The 23,369-nt window shown below is 38.6% G+C and overlaps 1 protein-coding gene across 6 annotated transcripts in view; it reads left to right on the top strand.

Annotated features, from left to right (window-relative positions):
- The first annotated feature begins 5,777 nt into the window (after positions 1-5,777).
- INTS2 (integrator complex subunit 2) overlaps positions 5,778-23,369 on the top strand; it is a 53,254-nt gene continuing 35,662 nt past the window's right edge. For 2 of the 6 annotated variants that reach the window (XM_027626476.1, XM_027626470.1), the window contains exons 1-9: positions 5,799-5,874; positions 7,134-7,440; positions 8,087-8,225; positions 10,395-10,497; positions 11,796-11,909; positions 15,282-15,412; positions 15,665-15,838; positions 18,704-18,930; positions 20,821-20,946. In XM_027626476.1, coding sequence (XP_027482277.1) covers positions 5,856-5,874; positions 7,134-7,440; positions 8,087-8,225; positions 10,395-10,497; positions 11,796-11,909; positions 15,282-15,412; positions 15,665-15,838; positions 18,704-18,930; positions 20,821-20,946 — 1,340 coding nt within the window. In that variant the 5' untranslated portion in view covers positions 5,799-5,855. Of the gene's footprint in view, positions 5,875-5,939; positions 6,151-6,773; positions 6,847-7,133; positions 7,441-8,086; positions 8,226-10,394; positions 10,498-11,795; positions 11,910-15,281; positions 15,413-15,664; positions 15,839-18,703; positions 18,931-20,820; positions 20,947-23,369 lie in introns of those variants that run through there. The other 4 variants (XM_027626474.1, XM_027626473.1, XM_027626472.1 and 1 more) reach the window with 4 other exon arrangements.

Genomic DNA, 23,369 nt, shown 5'->3' with positions numbered 1-23,369 from the left:
TTGTCTCACAGTTTATATTTTCTGTGATTTTTTTTTTTTCTTGGTAGCTTAAAAACCCTTTATGGGTGCTTCTTGCTCTAAATATCAAAAGTCTTACATGGTCTGTCCCCTACCTTCTTTTCCACAGGCCTCAGAATGGGCTTTCCTTTGTTTTCCTCCCAGTCTCTTAGGCATATGAGTTCTTTGAAAGCCCTATGGTTATTTTTGCCTTAAGACTTCCCCCACTTTCCACATACACACCCTTGCTTCATACTAGGTCCCCAAGTTATATTTCTTTATTGTAATATTCTATATGGAGCCTTCATAAGTGTTTTTCACAGTTTGTATATGTCTCCTACCAAACAACCCTATGAGGGCAGAAAATGGGTCTATTTTGCTTACTCCTGCATCTAGAATCCAACACAACATCTAGCACATTAGTAAGGCACTGAAAAACTTGAATAGACTTCTTGTGATAAGTACCTCAAACTACAGTACTTAGTTGAAGCGTGAGTTTTGCAAATAATTTAAATGAACTTGTACAATTCTAATTAGGACTATTTTCACATTAGTAGAAATAGTTTAGGATCACTAGATTAGGATTCTTGTGCTCTTAGGTTTGCTACCTTCTAACTGGTGACTACAGAGAAAACATTGGAACCTCTTGAGATGTCAGTTTGTTCATTTGTACGTGAACTCCATAGTAACCATACCTTCCTAACATTAGCTTTGGGAACCTCAAAGGATTACAAAAATTTAGAAATTTGTAAAATACAAATGTGAGGGATGATTAATACCTGTGTTCTCTAGAAGAGTCAAATCCAGAATAATTAAGCCTTGCCAGAGGGGAAAAATGCTTAAAGGCTACAACAGGACTTTTATTTTTATTTATTTATTTTTTAAAGATTTTATTTCTTTATTTGACAGAGACACAGAGAGAGACGGAACACAAGCAGGGGGAGTGGGAGAGGGAGAAGCAGGCTTCCTGCGGAGCAGGGAGCCCGATGTGGGGCTCGATCCCAGGACCCTGGGATCATGACCCGAGCCGAAGGCAGACGCTCAACCAGCTGAGCCACCCAGGCGCCCCTGCAACAGGACTTTTAAAATATGCTCTGGGTGCCTGGGTGGCTCAGTTGGTTGTCTGCCTTCAGCTCAGGTCATGATCTTGGGGTCCTGGAACCAAGTCCTGCTTCGGGCTCTCAGTGGGGAGCCTCCTCCCTCTCACTCTCCCTCTAAATCTCCCTCTCACTCTCCCTCTAAATGGCCCTCTCTCTCAAATAAAATCTTAAAATATGCTTCTAGCAAGATCAAGGATGGAAAAAATGCAAAGAATCAAGTATTTAATACTTTATCTCTCTTTTTTTTAAGATTTATTTATTTATTTGAGACAGAGAGCACATGAGAGGGGGGAGGGTCAGAGGGAGAAGCAGACTCTTTCGCTGAGCGGGGAGCCCGATGCAGGACTCGATCCAGGGACTCCTGCTTCATGACCTGAGCTGAAGGCAGTCGCTTAACCAACTGAGCCACCCAGGCACCTTCTTTATCTCCTTTCTCTCCTAACCTACTCCCAACTAAAAAAGCCAGCTTGAAGGGTCTTAAAGCTCTAAAGTGTAAAATAACTTGTCTATGATGAAATTAAAATCTGAGATAGTTAACTGACTTAAAGGATTTAAAGGTGCCAGGTCCAAATGAGTTACAACCTTGGTGCTAACAGAACTTCTAGATAATGATTTCAGAAATACTGTAGAAAACTAGAAGATGCCAGAGGAGTGGAAATGTGCAACTTCCCCGGTTTTTTATTTTAAAAAAAGTTAGAAACTACTAACAAATTTACCTCACTTTTATGACAAGATCTTTAGAAACCATCATAGTTTTACTAAAGCACTGTTTTAATAGACTACCATAAACTAGTTATGAGATACAAACCTTTGACCTTTAGCCCTAGTCTACTGAGAAACATACTTGTATATACATAATTAGTACCATAAGACTTCTAGAGTGATATGAATAAGTGTAGTACATATACTACACTTATTCATATAGTGTAGAATAGAGAGAATAGAATAGTTGAAATCAATCTCCACATTTCATTTTGACAGCATTAACAAACTGATAGAGTATAGAGATGCATATTCAGGTTATTTAATAAGGTCTCATGAGATCATTACACTTAAATCATTAATTCAAACCAGTATTAAGTACCATACTGTGCCAAGGGCAAAGAAATAAAATATAGGTCCTGCCCTCCAACAAGGGGTTTTTGTTTTTTTGGTTGGTTGGTTGGTGTTTTTTTGTTTAGGGGAGACAAGTTTTAACAGTATAGTGCAATATGTGAAGTACTATGATGGAAGGAAGTAAAGGGTGTCTTGGGAGCATCAATGAGACATACTTAAATCTAATGAAGATACAGGTGGTTTGTCAAGGAAAGATTTCTTAGCAAGGAAACACTGGAAGTGAGACTTAAAGTATACATAGGTACTACATAAAGAGAATAAAGGAATTCAGACAGAAGGAACGGGGGGTGGGGGTGGAGAAGGCCCATGAGTAGCATGAAGGATTTGGAAAACAAGCAGTTCCAACAGACTAAAACAGAGGTGCTTATGGTGGGATAGATAATGCAGGAGTTCAAGACAGAATTAAGAAGTCAGACCATGAAAAACTCTTAATTTTGAGTGCCACCTTAGGGAAAATGAACTTTATCCTAAAGCAGGGAAGTGTTATAGTAGTTGGGATTATTCATAATTAATTGAACAATCATACCAAAAAAGTCTTGATTAATGGGGCTATATCAACCCAGAGGGGTGTCTCTAATCTTGTGCTATAGAATCTTGGCTGGACCCAATTCTATTCAATATTTTATCCATAAAATTAATGAAGATAGATCTTCAGATAGAAATGGTCATGAGCCTCAGTACCACATTGGTCTTAAAAGGGGGTTATTCCCTCAAACATTTTATATCACAAAGGGTACACCATAATTATATAAGATACTCCTTTAAAAAAGTTTTGTGGTTTATACTCCTTTAATAATCAAAGTTTTTGTGGTTTATAGGCAACTAAATGTTAGGACTACTTTACCCTTCTGTAAGTTCTTAATCTGTCTAAAGACCAGAGCTGCAAAGTCTTTAAAAATTGATTTTAGTATGTTTGGGAATGAGCCTCAGAGGAAGCTGATCTAAAACTCAGAAGTTCATGAGTAAATCTTTTTTCACTAAGTTCTATATGATTGTCAAAATGACTTCACTGGCAAACATTACAATGTAGATTTGAAATACTCTGACTACATGGATATGAGTGGGGAGAGGCTGGAGTTTGGGATGACTTCCAGGTTTCTGGCTCTGAGCAATTCCGGGTAGTGGATGACACTCACTGAGAGTAAGAACTGGAGGAGAAGAACAGGATGACTGGGTGGCTCAGTTGGCTAACTGCTTCTGCAGCATCACAATTCCGGACCTCAAGCTCTACTACAAAGCTGTCATCATCAAGACAGTATGGTACTGGCACAAAAACAGACACAGAGATCAATGGAACAGAATAGAGAGCCCAGAAATGGACCCTCAACTAATCTTAGGCAAAGCAGGAAAGAATATCCAATGGAAAAAAGTCACTTCAACCAATGGTGTTGGGAAAATTGATCTGCTGATCATAGACTGAGATGTATCTGCATGTTGTTTCTCCATTAATGATTACAGGATCATAAACTAGAGTTGGAAGAGATCTTAAAAATCACTTAGTTCACAACCCCTTTCTCCTCTTTCACCCCTCAAAACAGTCTTTGATTTCTCTTCATTCTCCCCCTGTGAAATGATCATCCAGGGAGATTAAATTGTTAAACTGCTCTCAGTCTTAATTTCCCCACAATTATAAAATAGAGACTATTACCTACCTCAGAGAATTAAATCAGATAATAGATATAAAATACTAGTGCCTAGCAACTGTTCAATAAATGTTCTTATTAAATATCTGCTTAAAAATGACAATTTACAATTTGTAAGTCTCTTGACTATGAAATCAGTTTTAGTGTGTAGTGACCAGCAATTTAAAAAAAAATTTTTAGGGGCGCCTGGGTGGCTCAGTTGGTTAAGCATCTGCCTTGGGCTCAGGTCATGATCCCAGGGTCCTGGGATCTAGCCCTGTGTTGGGCTCCCTGTTCAGCCCTGTGTTGGGGAGTCTGCTTCTCCCTCTCCCTCTGCCTCTCCCCCTGCTCATGCTCTCTGTCACTCTCAGATAAATAAATAAAATCTTAAAAAGAAAAAGAAATAGAACATGTAACATGTGGAATGTGTATTACTCCATAAAAATTTTGTTCCATTTAAATGTGGGTATAGGGGTGCCTGGCTGGCTCAGTTGGTGAAGCATGCAACTCTTGACCTCGGGATTGTGAGTTCAGACCCCGTGTTGGGTGTAGAGATTACTTAAGAAAATAAAATCTTGGGTCACCTGGGTGGCTCAGATCATGATCCCAGGGTCCTGGGATCAAGCCCCACATCGGGCTCCCTGCTTGGCGGGAAGCCTGCTTCTCCTGCTTGGGTTCCCTCTCTCACTGTGTCTCTCTCTGTGTCTCTCACTGTGTCTCTCTCTGTCAAATAAATAAATAAAATCTTAAAAAAAATAAAATCTTAAAAAAAATGTGGGTATATATGCACATGTGTGACCTGGGTCACAATAGGAAATGTATTACTGTAGGTCAGGTGGAAAAAAGTTTTGAGAAACACTGCAACACACATTAATTCTTTTCTTCCTTTGCTGATTTATTTTTAATGTTGAAAGCAGACTTTATTAGATTATCACTCTATGCAAGCCTTGAAAACTATACAGTATGAAGTTGCAGCTCTGTAAAATATTTTTGCTTCCAGCTTGTAGCACAATAGCTGGTAAAGAGAAGGTGCTAAATGCACGCTGCTTGTACCAGGAACTAGAAATAGTATGAAAATATATAGAGATTAGTAGTTCTTAATCTTTTCTGGGTGCTTAGACTCCCTTTGAGAGGTTGTTGAAAGTTTTGGACTCTCCTTCCAGAAGTGCCAAGCACTCACAATTTTGCAGATTCTAGGGAATTCCTGAAACTCCATCCATCACTTTCTAAGGATCTATGGACCCTAAGTTTTTGGTTTTTGTTTTTAAAATGGAAGTAAAGTTGACATACAATGTTACATTAGTTTCAGGTGTACAATATAGTGATTGGACAACTCTGTTATGCTATATGCTCACGACAAGGTAGCTACCATCTGATAGCTATTACAATACCACTGACTATAATTTCTATGTTGTGAGGGAGTTACTCATCCATAACTAGAAGCCTGTACCTCCCACTCCCCCCTCACCCATTTTTCCCATCCCCTAACCCTTGACCATAAAGTACAGAACCCTGAAAGTAAGATGTTTAACTCCCGACCTTGAGGGTGTGAGGTCAAGAGCGGAAGAAAGCTCAGGAAAATATTAGTTTTTCAATTCACCCAGAAATCCTAGGATTCTAGAACTTTGGTGCTAGGAGGGCAGAGGCAGAGATGGAGATAGTACTGTCTGATTCCATTAAGTGTTCCGGTCAAAGAATAGTGGAAACAACTTTAACATTTCTTTTACATACGTTACTTCATTCAAGCGCCACAAAAATCCTGTGACGATGAAACTGTAGCTCGGAGAGGCTTAAGGACTTAATCGAAAAGGACACAGGTACTAAGTACCCTCTGGAGAAGCACCATTCTAAATCTCCGGGTCGAGGGTGGTGTAGTTAGGCTGGGCAACTGCGGGGAGGAAGGGGTGGGGCCGCGCACGCGCACCGTTGCATCAACGCAGACGTCTCTGGGTTTCCTTTCGCAGCCAGCCGTCCTTTCAGTTCAGTACGGTGGCCGACGGGAGCCAGAGGCTGGGGATGAATGAAGGTGCTGGCTGCAGGTTGAAACAGCCCCCTCCGCTTTCCCCTCCCTTCAGCGCGGGTTCTTCCTTTGTGCTTGTGCGGTGTCCCCATACAGTCTATCGCACTGCCAACCCCATTGGTCCCGGCGTCTGGGTTTTTGGTGCCTGGGACGACTCAAGGCACAGCTAGGGTTGGCGAATCGGGATTTTTCGCCTAGGCCCAACTTCGGATCGCGCTCTAGATTTCTACCGCGTCCCGCCTCTAGGGCGTGGAATCCGTGTTGGGTCCCGGGAGGTTGGAGGGCAAATCTTAAGGTATGAAGCTTCCGCCTCTCAGGCTTTAGCGCGTTTCCCGGTCCACGTCGGTCACTGGCTTTACATTTCTCTGCCAGAGGGACTGGTTGGTTCTCGTTAGGCTGAGGGCGAAATCTGTGAGCACACACAGGCTTGGTGCCTCCGCTCCCTCAGCCCGCCCCTCTGTTAAAAGGCCAGCGCCTCTTGCTTAAAAACAAAGTAACGTTTCTGACCACGACTCTGTTAACCCACGATTTTGCTAGTCTGTGGGTTTTAGAGGGGATGGCTTTGCCACCTACTCCCTGCCTTTTTTTTTTTTTTGGAGGGGGTGGCTTCTGATTACTAGTGAAGACAAATGCTCAAGCGGAACTCATCTTTCTCCCATAGCTAATTGCACCTCCACAGCTGTTTTTCTTTTTCCCCAAGCAACACAAGGGACATTAGGATAGTGTTATGGCCTCCAGAACGTTGATTCTGGCATTGCTTTTGGTTAGTGAGGAGATTTTAGCTTCCATTGACTCGTGGAGGGTGGGAAAGAGAAGCCTAACAATTCTTTACATTTGTTGAGTAGGCATAAAAAACTAAAGAGGTGCGGAAGAAGAACATTCTTTACTACTCATTTTTATTTGCATTGTGGTGCTCAGATGATTGATGCAGTGGAGAAAGTCTTGGACTGAGATTAAGCAGATGGGGATTCAGCGTTGGATTTTGCCACTAGTTAGTCATCACTATATGCCTCTTATTTAATCTCTCTGGGCTTCATATTTCTTTGCAAAATAAGTATTAGAATAGAAGATCCCTAGGGCTGGAGGAGATATTAATGTACTCTGTTTTCTTTCTCAATTTTTAGGTGGGAGTAAAAACACAGGGAGCCTTTAATTGTGCCAGAAACCTAGCCAGCATAGGGACCTATTAAAGATAAACCACGTTTCTCTGAGTTTTTAAAAAGAGGGGCGTTCATACATGTAGGAATTATACCTGCTTTCTTTTTTTTTTATCATTAGGATCAACAGTGATAATGGCTGAGTGTACAAGTCTTCAGTTTGTCAGCCCTTTTGCTTTTGAGGCAATGCAGAAGGTGGATGTTGTTCGGTTAGCATCTTTAAGTGATCCGGAATTAAGACTTCTCCTGCCCTGCTTGGTGCGGATGGCGCTCTGTGCGCCTGCTGACCAGAGCCAGAGCTGGGCTCAGGATAAAAAACTGATCCTTCGTCTTCTCTCTGGAGTGGAAGCTGTCAATTCCATTGTTGCGTTGTTGTCTGTGGACTTTCATGCCTTAGAACAGGATGCCAGCAAAGAACAGCAGCTTAGGTAATGTGTTATATAATATGTGGATTGGGATTTACTTAGATTTATCAAAGAACAGGGAATCAAATATTTCTTTGGAGCTTTTAGGACTTTTTATTGGATGCACTTTCCCAGAAAAGACTGAGAATCTAAACTTTGGAGAGCATTTTACCTAGTTCTTTTCTATTTATAGTTAAAATTTTAGGATCTTTTGAGTTCTGTATTCTAAAATGTGTAGAGAGAAGTTTGGCGACATATACTGTTGTATTCATGCTAAACTGATTAGATCAATTACTCTCAGTGGGAAGTGGGTAGGGTAAGTTCCCCTAGAATAGAAGTATTTATTGGAATCACCCGGCAGGCTTTTTGAGCTTACATTGATTTCCCAAAAATCTGGGCAGTTGTTTGGTTGGTTCTTCCCTACCCATTGTGAATCCCAATAGCAAGCCATTGTTGTTCATCGAAGTAAGTGTTAACTATCAGTTGGAGTCTTTATATAGGTTGTGAATCCCTGAAATAGGCAAACTAAATAGTATTTCAGAAGTATTACATTCATGAAATGTATGAAAAGAATTCACACATTCTTTTGTAGATTATTTCAACAAAAGATAATTTTATTTCTGTGTCAGTGTTCTCATGATAGTTGTTTTACACATTTGTACTTTATTAGGCATAAACTTGGAGGAGGCAGTGGAGAGAGCATCCTGGTATCACAGCTTCAGCATGGATTGACGTTGGAGTTTGAACACAGTGATTCGCCTCGTCGATTGCGTCTTGTGCTTAGTGAACTGCTGGCAATTATGAACAAGGTGCATTTATTTTAATCACACATCAGAATATGCATGATTTGATGTCTGCACATAGAAAGTAGAAACAGGGGACGCCGGGGTGACTCAGTGTGTTAAGCACTTGCCTTCGCCTCAGGTCATGATCCCCGGGAGCTGGGATCGAGTTCTGCATGGGGCTCCTTGCTCAGTGGGGAGCCTGCTTCTCCCTCTGCCTGCCACTCCCCCTGCTTGTCCTCTGTCTCTGACAAATAAATACATAAAATCTTAAGAAAAAAAAAAGTAGAAACAGGCTAGAAGGCAGGCAAGTTGCATCCTCCTTTACACGTATTTCTATTTGTTTTGAACGTGTTTTCTGTGAAAGGCTTAAAAGGCTGTTAAATGCCTATCTTTCTCTACTATTTTCTCTCATTTATACCTATTCTGCATTTTCTATTGTAGAGATTTTTTTTCTGCATGGACTCCATACAATGGCTTTTTGATATTTAGAAGGGTATATAGCTCAAGACTTCTACAAATTACCAAATTTGATAATATCTTTATAGGGTATGATTTTCCTCATAAAATATTATAAAACATAACTGAAAAATGTATGTGATTCCTTTAGACACTGAATGAGCATTCATTATCTCACATAATCAATGAATAGGGAATATCAAAGCTGAATTGGATGTGGGATCATTGGCTAGGCTTACTCACTATATGACTGAATTGCAGCTATACACTATTGAAAGCTATTCAACTTTGAATGTCAGCAAAATGATAGATTACTTAGTTCATGGACTTTTGGGTAATTATGATTAATTGAAACTCTGAATTTTAATTTGTGCATGTCGGGGTTCTACTATAAAAATAATTAAGCTGGATCTTCATATTAAGATGGCTTATATATTAAGCCCAGAGTTTCGGAGGCAAAAATTATTTACTCTTAGAATTTCAAGGTCAGTTACTTTATAATAAATAAAGTTTAGTTTTATAAACTGCAGACTGAACAACTCTAAATTCTGTTTCCAAGGAAAATACTGGTGGTGGTTGGGGGGTGCAGTTAGTGCAGTCTTTAAGATATGTTAGAAATCTTTATTTTTAAAAATTTATTTATTTATTTATTTTAAAGATTTTATTTTTTTATTAGAGAGAGAGACAGCGAGAGAGGGAACACAAGCAGGGGTAGTGGGAGAGGGAGACGCAGGCTTCCCGCTGAGCAGGGAGCCTGATGTGGGGCATGATCTGAGCCGAAGGCAGTTGCTTAACCGACTGGACCACTCAGTCGCCCCTATTTATTTGTTTTTTTAATTCAAATATATATGTTAATATCTTTTAAAAAAGGTTTTTGTATTACAAACAGTTATTTCTTTCTATTCTTTTCTACTATGTTGATAGCCTTAATTTCAGTCAATATTTTTCCAACACCTTTTTCTTAATATCTAACTTGATGGATCTTGTAAAATAAGTGACCTTTCTCCCCTGGGAGGTTTCCAGTATTTTGGTTCAGAACTCTTCAAATGGGAAGTGTGATGAAGCTGCTGTAGGAAATTTTTAAAAAAGTTAGTAGCTACTTCTGTTGATCTACATGTTTATTTTTTGTTTTTCCTACAGTTCATTTGCAATTGAACATAATTTATATCTGTTATACTGCTTTAAGTTTACCATTTCTTGCCTTTTTTTGAGCTATAACTTAAAAAAAAAATTTTTTTTTAATTTTAATTTATTTGTGAGAGAGAGAGAGTACAAGCAAAGGGGGGGAGCAGGGAGATGGAGAAGCAGACTCCTTGCTGAGCAGGGACCCTGATGTGGGACTTGATCCCAGGACCCTGAGATTATGACCTGAGCCGAAGGCAGACGCTTAACTGACTGAGCCACCCGGGCATCCCGAGCTGTAAGTTTTGTAGGTAGCATTCCTGGTTCATTTGTTTGGTTTGTCTTATCTTTAATTCCAGATATCTCCAAATATTTATATAGAAATAAATTATTGAGACCCATATTGCCATGTCTGAATAATAATTAATGTGACTGTGATTAAAGCGGCTCAAATTTATGAAATACTGCATATTCTGCTGCAGTATATTAATAACATATTTAGAAACGTCTGTAAGCTCAATAAATAATTATAAAAATAGTAAGGGATTTAGTACATTATCTGAAATTAATAGAGTTCATCATTTCTTTTTTCTTTTTCTTTTTTTCTTTTTTAAGGTGTCTGAGTCCAGTGGAGAATTTTTTTTTAAGTCATCTGAGCTGTTTGAGAGTCCAGTGTATTTGGAGGAAGCTGCAGATGTACTTTGTATTTTACAAGCAGGTACTGTAATGACTGCTAAGATACATTACCTTCATAGTTTCTTGTTAAATGGTACTGTGTAACTTCTTAACTTGGAAATTGTGTTATTTTATGTAAATATATATTTTATAAAAATGCACCTTAAAATGTTAAGACAAAAATGGCTAGTAGTGTGACAATGATTAAGTGAATTATACTATTCCCATAGTATGGCATGTTAAATAGCCATTAACATAGTGTGTTTGAAGGAATTTAATGATCTTTTGGAAAATGGTCATAATCTGTAAGTGAAAAAAACAAAAGGTAAAATGATAAGTAGAATATAATCCCAATTTTGTTTAAAGTTAAGACAAAACCTGTGAGGGGATTGAAATATTTCAAATTATTAACTTTGAATGATTGGATTAGAAAGAGGACATAAAAATGCAAAGATTTTCATGAAAATCCCTCTTGCCCACACTGTCCAGTGTCACAGTGGCAGTGGTGCGTGTTGTGCTTTCCATTGTAGTAGTAGCCACTAGCCACATGTGGTTACGGATTGCTTGAAATATGGCTAGTGGGATTGACTATTTTTTTTAAATTTAATTTGAATTAATTTAAAGATTTTATTTTTTTAAATTTTATTTTTTTTAAAGATTTTATTTATTTATTCATGAGAGACAGAGAGAGAGAAGCAGAGGGAGAAGCAGAGGGAGAAGCAGGCTCCCCACTGAGCAGGGAGCCCGATGCGGGACTCGATCCCAGGACCCTGGGATCATGACCTGAGCCAAAGGCAGACGCTTAACCATCTGAGCCACCCAGGCGCCCAGAAGATTTTATTTTTAAGTTATCTCGGGGCACCTGGGTGGCTCAGTTGTTAAGCGTCTGCCTTCGGCTCAGGTCATGAACCGGGGTCCTGGGATCGAGTCCTGCATTGGGTTCCCTGCCCCTCGGGAAGCCTGCTTCTCCCTCCCTCTCCCACTCCCCCTGCTTGGATTCCCTCTCTCGCTGTGTGTCTCTCTCTCTCTGTCAAATAAATTAAAAAAAAAAAAAAAATCTTTAAGTTATCTCTACACCCAGGGTGGGGCTCGAATTTGAATTTACAACCCTTAAGACCAGGAGTTGCATGCTCCATCCACTGTGCCAGCCAGGCACCTCAGTTAGTTTAAATAGCCACATGTGGCTGGTGGCTATCCTACTGGACAATTCAGCTCTAGACTATGAAAAGAAAGTACCTTAATTGCTTTTAGATGACATCTGTGAAATGTCCAAAAAATGCTTATGTATAATACAATGAAATATCACTCCTTAGTAGTAACATTGACTTTATTTTCTTGTAGAGCTCCCTTCCCTGCTTCCTATAGTAGATGTAGCTGAAGCCTTGCTACATGTTAGAAATGGTGCCTGGTTCTTATGTCTGTTGGTGGCCAATGTTCCTGATAGTTTTAATGAAGGTAAATATTACTTTAAAATAGGATATTGAAGAAATTTTTTTGGGCAGATACAGGACCTGCTTTTTGAGCTAAGAAGAAATATTTATGTGCTTTTATTTGAGGTTTTATCTTTGGAAAATTTATTAGTGATTATTCATTGTAGAAATGTTGAGAAGATTTCAAAATTGTTTTGAGATTACAAATTTAAGTACGGTGAGTGTGCAAGAAAATTTTTTTGTCACTAGACACCAGTACTATAATAGGACAGTAAAAATATTAAAGAACTAGAAGCTATAAATCTATGTTCATGGAGCAAAGGGAAGAAGACATATATCTGTGAAACATCCAGAGTGCAATGCAAGATAGCATGTAATCAGAAATAGCAGCAATCAAACCCTTTGTGTTTTAGCCTTATTGCTGTCAGTTTGCAGAAAAGTTGAAATTGAGAAAAATCAACTAAAATTTTCACCTCTATTTCAAACTACTACTGATTGGAGATTGTTGTTTGGGTCTGTGTGATATAAAAATAAAAGCATTTTTGAGCAAGGTTGTGAATTGGGAGCTAAAGAGGAAAAAAAACACTGGATGTGGCAGTCATAATTTCTAGTTTTGTCACTCCCTTTTTGGGTAATCATCAAGATACTTATCATATATAAAATGAGATATTAATAATAACGTTTCCCTTACATTTCTAAGAGATTTATTGAATATCACAAGATATATAAAAGTTTTTTGTAAAAACTGTGCTAGTGCTGATTTTCTGTCTATGTGTTTTGTCAGTTACTGAGAGAGGAGTGTTGATGTCTCCAAACAATTTCCTCCAAACAAAATCTCCTTTCATTTTGTCAGTTTTTGCTTCATTAATTTTGGAGCTGTGTTTGGGTCCATGTACATTTAGGATTGTTATATCTTTATGATGAGTTGAGCCTTTTTCTTTTTCATTATGATATGTCCTTCCTTATCCCTGGTAATATACCTTCTTTTGAAGTCTGCTTTATTAATACAGCCATAGCAGCTTACAATTACTGTTTACATGGTATATATCCATCTCTTTGAAAAATCTGTATCTTTAAGGTGGGTTTCCTGTAGACAAGTATAGTTGAATCTTTTTTTTTTTTTAATTTAGTTATAGTCTCTGCTTTTTAATTGGAGAGTTTAGACCCTTTACATAGACCATTTAATGTGATTGTTGTGATGGTTGGATTTAAGTATATCATATTGCTATTTTCTATTTGTTTCTTTTTCCTTTCTTCATTTGGATTGAAATTTTTAGGATTCCATTTTATCTCCACTATTGTCATATTAGCTATACGTCTTTGCTTAATTTTTTCTTTTCATTTTTATTTCTTCATTTGTTGTTGTCAGGTTTAAAGTCTGCATCTTTGGAGCACCTGGGTGGCTCAGTCAGTTAAGTGTCTGACTTTTTTTTTTTTTTAAGATTATTTATTGATTTGAGAGAGAGTGTGAGTGGGGAGAGGAGCAGAGGGAGAGGGAGAAGCAGACTCTGAGCTGAGTGTGGAGCCCAAGGTGGGGTTTGATCCCACAACCCTGAGATCATGCCTGAGCTGAAATCAAGAGCCGGTCACTCAATTGACTGAGCCACCCAGGTGCCCCAAGCGACCGACTCTTGACCTCAGTTCAGGTCTTGATCTCAGGCTCATGAGTTTAAGCCTTGTGTTGAGCTCCACGCTGGACATGGAGCCTACTTAAGAAAAAATAAATAAAAAAAAAAAAGTATGCATCTTTAATTTATGGCAGTCTACTTTCAGTGATTTTCTACCTCTTTACATATAATGTAATATACTTCTATTTCCCCCTCCTGTCCTTTATGCTACTGTTGTCATAGATTTTACTTTGACATGTGTTACAAGACTCAGAATACATAGTTACTACTTTTGCTTTAGCGATTAATTATATATATGTATAAAATTTTATTTTAGAGTGAGAGTGTGAGTGAGGGGAAAAGGACAGAGGGAGAGTGAGAGTGAGAAGGAGAGAGAGGATCCTAAGTAGGCTCCACGCTCAACGAGGAACCTGACATGGGGCTCAGTGTCATGACCCTGAGATCATGGACTGAGCCAAAATCAGGTCTGACGCTTCATAGACTGAGCCACCCAAGTGCCCCACTTCATTCCTTTTTATAGCTTCACATTTCCATCTGGTATAATTTCCCTTTAACATGTCTTGCAGGTCAGGTTTGTTGGCAACAAATTTTTCCAGCTTTTCAAGTTTTATTTTTACTTTTTAAAAGATTTTATTTTTAAGTAATCTCTACACCCAAAGAGGGGCTTGAACTTAACCTGGAAATTTTTTTTTTCTTAAAGATTTTATTTATTTATTTGAGAGAGAGAGAGAGAGAGCGCACATGAGAGGGGGGAGGGTCAGAGGGAGAAGCAGACTCCCTGCTGAGCAGGGAACCCGATGCGGGACTCCAGGATCATGACCTGAGCTGAAGGCAGTCGCCTAACCAACTGAGCCACCCAGGTGCCCCTTAACCTGGAAATTAAGAGTCACATGCTTTACTGGTTGAGCCAGCCAGGTGCTTCTTTCCAGTTTTTTTTTTAATCTGAAAAAAACAAACCTGATTTTGTCTTCATTCTTCAAAGATATTTTTCACTGGGTATAAAATTTTAGGTTGACATTTTCTTTTAGCTCTTTAAAGATGTCATTCTGTTGTCTGTGGTAGTTTTGATTTCTGCTTCTCTGTGTATAATGTTTGTTTTTTTTCTCTGGCTGCTTTTATTTATTTTTTCTTTCTGTCTACTTTTAAGATTTTCTCTTTTCCACTGATTTTCAGAATTTTGATTATGATTGGTCTCAATATGATTTTCTTTGTATTTATCCTGCTTGAGCTTCTGTGATTATAGTTTTCATCAACTTTTTTTTTTTTTTTTTTTAAAGATTTTATTTATTTATTTGAGAGAGAGAGAATGAGAGATAGAAAGCATGAGAGGGAAGAGGGTCAGAGGGAGAAGCAGACTCCCTGCTGAGCAGGGAGCCCGATGCGGGACTCGATCCCAGGACTCCAGGATCATGACCTGAGCCGAAGGCAGTCGCTTAACCGACTGAGCCACCCAGGCGCCCTAGTTTTCATCAACTTTGAAAAAAATTTCTTCAAATATATTTTTGTCCTCCATTTTCCATTTTCTTTTTCTTTGAGACTGTAATTATATTTGACTACTTGATATTGCCCCACAGGTCACTGTTCATTTTTTAAGTCTCTTTTCATTCTGTGCTTTATTTTAGCCAGTTTCTATTGCTGTGCTTTCAAATTCCCTGATCATTTTCTTCTATAGTGTCTATTCCACATAAATGATTAATTCAAAGGCTGAAGAAATTGTTTCTAACATCTTACTTGAAAGCTTAAAGTAATAGTGGCTATTAAATGTTCAGTTTGCAGGGGTCTGATAAAAAATGGAGAACGACAAGATGAAGAAAGTCTTGGAGGAAGGCGCAGGACAGATGCACTACGCTTCTTATGTAAAATGAATCCCTCTCAGGCCCTCAAAGTTCGAGGGATGGTGGTAGGAGATCTTATTATTTTTATGACACAAAAGCCTTTGTATTATGATCAGAAATTTTCCCAGGGTGGTTTTAGAGTCTTGTAGCAATTTGGAATTATATACTGGATATATTATTACCATCCTCTCTGGGTTTTTATGTTTTGGGATATGCCTTCTTCTAAACTTTAGAAGCTTTAAAACATCTAAACACTGAAGTGTCCTGGCCCCTTTCCTTATGATTCTCAGTTCAGTTTGTTTTCTTTGCTGTGTTAGGTGGAAGAATGTCACTTGCCAGGGCTTGGAGTGGCTTTGACGTTGGATCATACTAAAAATGAAGCTAGTGAAGATGGAGTGAGTGACTTGGTTTGTTTTGTTAGCGGTTTGCTTCTTGGAATAAATGCGAAAGTCCGGACTTGGTTTGGAACTTTTATCCGAAATGGACAGCAGGTGAGGGTTTAAAGATCTTATAGGCTAAGAATCAGGATATTTTGGCAACTAGTAAAAGAGAAAGAAACACTTTTAGAATGATGTCATTAGAGCAGTGGTTCTCAATACTTCTAGTCTCAGGAACTCCTGACTTTTTAAATCCTGGGGGTTACTAAAGAGCTTTTGTTTATGTGCTTTTATCTGTTGATATTTAACATATTAGGAACGAAAACTGAGGGCTCCTGGGTGGCTCAGCATTAGGCATCTGCCTTCAGCTTGGGATCGAGCCCCACATGGGGCTCCCTGCTTAGCGGGAAGCCTGCTTCTCCCTCTCCCACTTCCCCTGCTTGTGTTCCCTCTCTCACTGTGTCTCTGTCAAATAAATAAATAAAAATCTTAAAAAAAAAAAAGAAATGAAAACTGAAAACTTTGAAATATTTACTTAATTCACTTATTTTTATTTTTTTATTTTTAAAGATTTTATTTATTTATTTGAAAGAGAGAGAGTGAGAAGGAGCAGGGAGGAGGGAGAGGGAGAAGCAGACTCTCTGCTGAGCAGGGAGCCCGATGTGGGGCTTGACCCCAGAACTCCGGGATCATGACCTGAGCCAAAGGCAGACACTTAACCAACTGAACCACCCAGGCACCTCTACTTAATTCATTTAAAAATAATAACTGTATTAAATATGAACATATTTTTAATGAAAAATAACCATATTTTCCAAAAATTTAGTGAGAAGAGTAGTATTGTTTTACATTTTTGCAAATCTCTTTAATGTCTGGCTTAATAGAACCTTTGGAAAGCTATATTGTACGCTTGTGAGAAAATGAGAATAGAAGCGGCCAATAATGTTTAAGGAAATGTTTTTGACCTCTGGACCCTCTGAAAGAGTTTTGGGAATCTCTAGGGTTCTGGGTTAGATTTGTCATCAGAATAAGTTATTATAGTCTGTAATTTTAATAGATATTTTTTATTGTAAAATACACATGACATGAAATTTACTGTTTTAATCCTTTCTAAGTCTGTGGTTCAGTGGCATTCACAATATCTTGCAACCATCATCACTCTTCATTTTCAGAACTTTTTCATCATCTCAAACAGAAACTCTGTACCCATTGAATAATAATTCCCCATTCCTCCTTTCTTCCAGCCCCTGGTAACTTTTTTCTACTTTTTATCTCTATGAATTTGACTGTTCTAGGTACCTCATATAAGTGGAATCACACAGTATTTCTCTTTTTGAGTTTGGCTTGTTTTAGTTATCATAATGTTTTCTTTTTTTTTTTAAATTTTATTTACTTATTTGACAGAGAGAGACACAGCGAGAAAGGGAACACAAGCAGGGGGAGTGGGAGAGGGAGAACCAGGCTTCCCCACAGAGCAGGGAGCCCGATGCGGGCCTCGATCTCAGGACCCTGGGATCATGACCCGGGCTGAAGGCAGACGCTTAACTGACTGAGCCACCCAGGCACCCTATCATAATGTTTTCAAAGTCCATGCATGTTGTACCATATATCAGAATTTCTTTCTTTTTCAAGGCTGAATATTATTCCATTGTATGTATATACAAATATTATTTGTTTATTCATCTATTGATGAATATGTATTATTTTGCAACAGTTTTTAAATTATAAGAAATTTTACTTTTTCAAAGAACATTTCGTGGTGGAGCACCTGGGTGGCTCAGTCAGTTAAGCGTCTGCCTTTGGCTCAGGTCATGATCTCAGGGTCCTAGGATCGAGCCCCACATTGGACTCCCAGTTTAGCAGGGTGTCTGCTTCTCCGTCTCCCTCTGTCCCTCTGTCTCTCAAAATAAACAAATAAAATCTTAAAAAAAAAAAAACATTTCATGGTAACTCTGTAAATAGAGTTTCTATGAAGGACTCTGTGCAGACTGATTTTTATCTTGTTGAAATCAGTGAATTAGACAGTACTGCCTGGTCCTCCAGTCATTTTTTTATGCTACTGGCTCACCATACTTTTCTATATTCCAAATTCTACTTTATTTCTAGCCCATTTGAGAACAATTTTTTTTTTTTTGAGAACTAATTTAAGCTTTGCTTAAGGGAAGTGAACATTTATTGTACGCTTTCTATATGTCAGGCACTGTGTTAAGCACTTTGGTATGTTCATCTTGTTTGTAATTGTCCTTTGTGTGCAGTAAATTTCTCTTATTTATACCTAATCCTATTAAAAATGCAGGCTTATTATATTTTACTTAGAAACATTCTAAAAATGACTAATGTTTGCCTGGTTTTTTACAGTTTAGAACTGCTTTCATATGTATTTTTTTGTTCATTCATCAGTATAAAAGATACTGAGTGCTTGCTATGTGTAAGGCACAGTGGTAGGCCCTGCCAAGTAATAGATGACTAAGACATCCTTGCTTGAAGAACTGTGAGGGTGATAGATTTGTAAACTCCTAATTACAACACCCTTGGGAGTTAAATATTATTAATAAAATACTCACTTCCTTGTCATTAAGGAAAGTGGGGTTCAGAGAGGTAAGCATACATAATCAATGGCTAAGTTATTGTTTAAACCCAAGATGTTCTGTCTCCAAAATCTGAGCACTTTCTACTGTATCAGAGATGACTCCTTTAGTCATTATGTATTTGCAAGTTTAATGTTTAACCATTTAAATGATAGTTTACAGTTCAAATTGTCATTAATTTAGTGTTTTCTGTGCAGCCAATCCAGATTAAGGTGAGTATTCTTCAAAGGAATCAGTGAATTTTGAGTTTGCTCATTTGGTTAAAATGAGATTCTGCAGTTCTGACAGCCTCTTCAAATGGGTCGGTTTTAAATGTTTAACGGGGGAGTTTCGTTTGAGCATCCTTAAGTGCTCCATGCTTCCTTCCTTTTGTGGTCCATATTTTTTACAGAGAAAAAGAGAGACCAGTAGTTCTGTCCTTTGGCAAATGAGAAGGCAGCTTCTTCTGGAGTTGATGGGCATTCTTCCCACAGTAAGAAGTACCCGCATTGTGGAAGAAGCTGATGTGGAGATGGAGCCCAGTGTGTCTGTGTATTCGGGGCTGAAAGAAGAGCATGTTGTGAAAGCCAGTGCGCTCTTACGTCTGTACTGTGCTTTGATGGGGATCGCTGGACTCAAGTATTCAATAATTTGATATTTTACCTTTTTATCATTTTACTTTCTTGTTTCTAATCCCAAGAAAGTGAGCCAAAGGCCTTTTATTCTGAGGATTTGGGTTTTCTGTTGGGCTTAGGCAGTGGGCTGGCCTATATTAAGAATAAAGTCCTAAGGCAAAAACGTTCCCAGGGGGGATGTATCCATCTATTTTTGTCGGATTGTAAATAGAATTATGTGGATATGGGAGGGGCCAGAGCAGTTTAAGAAAACCTGTGACTTTACCACAGCTTGACATGACTAAAGTGAATGATATGTGAGTGATACTTTATTGAGCCCATGCAGCTAGTTGAAGTAAATCTCTCCTGTTTCCTTTCACAACTGAGATCACAGATTATTTAAAATTGATATGTAGTGATTATTAAGCACAAGGTTTCTTATGGAGTCACTGCACTACATCCTTTTGAATAATGATCTCAACCGTTATACATACAGTCCTCACTTTGCATGTCTCTGAATTTCACTAACTTAAACTTAGCGTTGGCTTAGTTAAATAACACTGTTCCCTCAACAGCTAATATATCAGTTACCGTGATACATTGACGAAATAATTGTATGATATACAAATTTTGCCGAGAGCTCTTCAAGCCACAAGACGGTCTGTGAATAGCAGACGCACCTCATTTCTTTTAAAGTTGTTGGGGACCAGTCACTGCCAATCTATTACTCAGCTGATGAACAGACAGGAAAGTGCAGAGTTGTACTGTTGCCTTGTCTCAGTGATAGACCCATGTGTCATTTGACAAAAATAATTGAAAGAAGAAATTGGCCAAGAAAGATGAATGTGTAGCAAAGAAACGAGGGTGGTAACACTGGAAGTGGCATTTGAACCAAACATAAATGGAATAGCTGATCATGACAATGTCGATGCAGCTGCCATTTGAGAAACCCTAGATACATAGCAGAAGAACTTAGTGAAGGTGCCCTTGTCAACATGATTGAGGAAAGTCATTGTGAAAAAAAGGATGACGCCCCAGAGGAGGTGATTCTGGCAAAAATCTTCACATTAAAGGAACTCTTAGATATTCCATGACTGAACATAACAAAGGATAAAATGTTGGAATTAGATCTGAACTTAGAAAGGGAGATGACAGTTCATCAAGGCGTGAGAAAGAGGTTCACTCCACATTATAAGATATACAATGAGAGGGGCGCCTGGGTGGCTCAGTCGGTTAGGTGGCTGCCTTCGGCTCAGGTCATGATCCCAGGGTCCTGGGATTGAGCCCCGCATCGGGCTCCCTGCTTAGCAGAAAGCCTGCTTCTCCCTTTCCCTCTGCCTGCCCCTCTGCCTACCTGTGCTCTCTGTCTTTCTGTCAAATAAATAAATAAAAAATATCTTAAAAAAAAAAAAGATATACAATGAGAACAAAGCAAGGGCTTTTCAAACTATTCTTGATAAATTAAGAAAAAAACCACTTTAATTCCCAGTGTTTGTAATATTTTCAACTATAGAGCACTATATAAATATTTGCTGTTTTTTTTTCACTTCCCTATGCATTATGACTGACAGAGTTTTTGACGTTTTGGCAAATTTTAAAGGTCATGAACATTTAACTTTCCCCATTGGTTATTTCAATCAAGATGCATAGTTTCAGCTTGCATAGTTATTTTTATGGTCCCACACTACTGTGCCAAGTGAGGATTGCGTGTATTTGTGTCTGAGGAAAAGCCCTCGTTGTAAGCTCAACAGTTCTGCTTTTAATGATTTAAAGTATTAAAGATTTTATAAATAGGAAGGTATCATTATAAAGCTCAGAATTTATATCTGAAAAGTTAAACTCTTGGGAAGTTCCTTTTTCTCCCTTCCTCTCTCAACTAACAAAAGTAAAGCCTAATAATATATCCCTTTTTTAGACCAACTGAAGAAGAAGCTGAGCAATTGCTGCAGTTGATGACAAGCCGTCCTCCTGCTACGCCAGCTGGAGTTCGCTTCGTTTCGCTTTCCTTTTGTATGCTGCTGGCCTTTTCTACACTTGTCAGGTACCTTTCTATATAGGTTGCTGTTTTCTGAGGGTCTGCTTTTGTTTATTGAAATGCACGTATAGCATTAATTGAGAGCTTACTAGAAAAATTGGTCTAGGAATGGTAGGTGGTATTATCTTTTAGTAAATGGCCTCAGTAGCATCTGCTGTATGCCAGTTGAAGGAGTCATTCTGGTTCTTCAAGATTTGGTAATGCGAAGAGCAGTCCCTATTCCCTTCCATCCTGTTGCCCTTCCCTCAAGGCGACTTCTTTCAACTTTCTTCAGTTCTTTTAGCTGATTCTTTTGGTTTTTATTTCCACATCTTTAAATAACATGTTCGTATTTGCCATGTTTTTGATTTTTCGATTTTAGGAGTAATCGTTGATTTCCTACAATGAGAGATGAGGAATTAGTTGTCTCCTTCTTGTCTTCCCCCCAGAGTATCTACATATCCTTTCCATCTTCCCATTGTCCCAGTACGGTTATATTGCAAGTTTGCTTTGACAAATATATAGTTGTTCAGATTGTCTCTCCTGGGGGCTCAGCCACACAGTAGATGATAACTTTTCTTCTGCAAAACTTGTTTTTTGTCTTAATAATTATCCTGTGTTTTGTTTGTTTGGTTTTCATTTGCTCTTTATTCTGTGTACTTACTTTGATGCAACTTCAAGCTCTGCCAATCTGACCCTCCTCTCAAGATATTCAGGCTCCTTCTTCTTCTTTTTTTTTTTTTTTAAGATTTTATTTATTTGACAGAGAGAGACACAGCGAGAGAGGGAACACAAGCAGGGGGAGTGGGAGCGGGAAAAGCAGGCTCCCCGCTGAGCAGGGAGCCCGATGCGGGGCTCGATCCCAGGACCCTGGGATCATGACCTGAGCCGAAGGCAGCCGCTCAACCGACTGAGCCACCGAGGGGCCCCTCCAAAACCATCTCTTACTTGGATATTGGACTTTCTGAAATGATTATCTTATTTTCTTACCCTTTCCTCTTTTCCTTATCTTTGTCTTGTTCTACTTTTTAAGAAACAGCTTAGTTGAGAGACCATTTACATACCATACAATTTGCCCATTTTAAAATGTACAATTCAGTAGTTTTAAGTATATCTACAAAGTTGTACAACCATTACCACAATCTGATTTTAGAACATTTTTATCACTCTGAAAAGATACTGCTCATTCTACCTTCAAGGATTTGTTTTCAACTTCTAATCCTCTGTCACTTCTGATATCTAAGAGCTCTTTTTTGTTTTCTGGTTATTTCTTCTGTACGGTAGCTGTTGCTTCATGGTGGCATGATTTTTCTGATATTAATCATGATGATTGAAGTTTTATTAGTATTGTTGCTTTTCTCTAAGTTTTTTTTTTTTTCCTGCTTTTTTTGGTCTCTATTTTTCAAGTTAGAAATTTTTTTTCAGGGCTTTGATCATTCTTGATTGTTTATATTTAAGAGTAGGAGGGGTGCCTGGGTGGCTCAGGCAGTTGAGGGTCCGGCTCTTGATTTCAGCTCAGGTCATGATCTCAGGGTTGTGAAATCCAGCCTCACATCAGGCTTTGCGCTCAGCGGGGAGTCAGCTTGAGATTCTTTCCCCTGTGCCTCCCCCTCATTCCTGTGTGCTTTCTCTCTCTCAAATAAATAAATAAATCTTAAAAAAAAAAAAAAGAGTAAGGAACTAAAAAGCAGATTGAATCTTTTAATGCATAGGTGGCTCTTTCGGAAACTCTTGGGCTTATTACATTCTTAGAGAAGACTTTTGTCTTGCCTGGGGAGTAAAGCCCTGAAAAGAAACCCATAAGCAAAGTTAAAAAGTGAGGGTTAAGGGCTAGGGATCTAAACCTGCAGTATAATCATTCACTTAATTCTACTTTTAGAATGGTGTCCCAGATATCCCTGGTTGATCCTCAGTTCAGAGACATCCTCTTTCACCATCTCCAGAGCACAAATCTCCAGTCTTCTCTCTGCTGGGGGATGGGGATTCATCTAATTGTGTCAAATGGAGGAGGTGATCTGGAGGTCTACTCCTATATAGACTGTTGATCTTTTTAATTTAGTCTGTTTTCACTCTCCCTCCCAGAAATGCCTGGAGCTGTCAGTTCCTGAGCTCTTTGGGGATGCTGTGGTATAAAGTGGATTAGCTTTTCCCTCATGTTAGTTTAGTATTCTGCTTTCTTGAGTCTGCTGAGTTAGTTACCACTCTTCAGAATGTGCTCTCGCTCCTAGTAGTTTGTGTTGTCGTTCCTCAGTATCATCTTATGCATTTATGCCTTTTGGGAAAATCCCTTTAATGTAGTTTGGAGTTCTAGGAGGGTGTGAAATTAGGTAATAGAATCAAGTGCTTTCCTTTCTCTTTACCTGAAGTAATTGCTAAACATTATCTTTAATCTTCATTACTTCTAGAAGGTGGGTATTTCTATCTGTATTTTTGGATAGGAGAGTTAAAGT

This window comes from Zalophus californianus, chromosome 16 (assembly GCF_009762305.2).
Source record: "Zalophus californianus isolate mZalCal1 chromosome 16, mZalCal1.pri.v2, whole genome shotgun sequence".
Taxonomy (NCBI): Eukaryota; Metazoa; Chordata; class Mammalia; order Carnivora; family Otariidae; genus Zalophus; species Zalophus californianus.
Note: the sequence above shows the minus strand (reverse complement) of the source record. Positions and strands in the feature narration are given on the sequence as shown.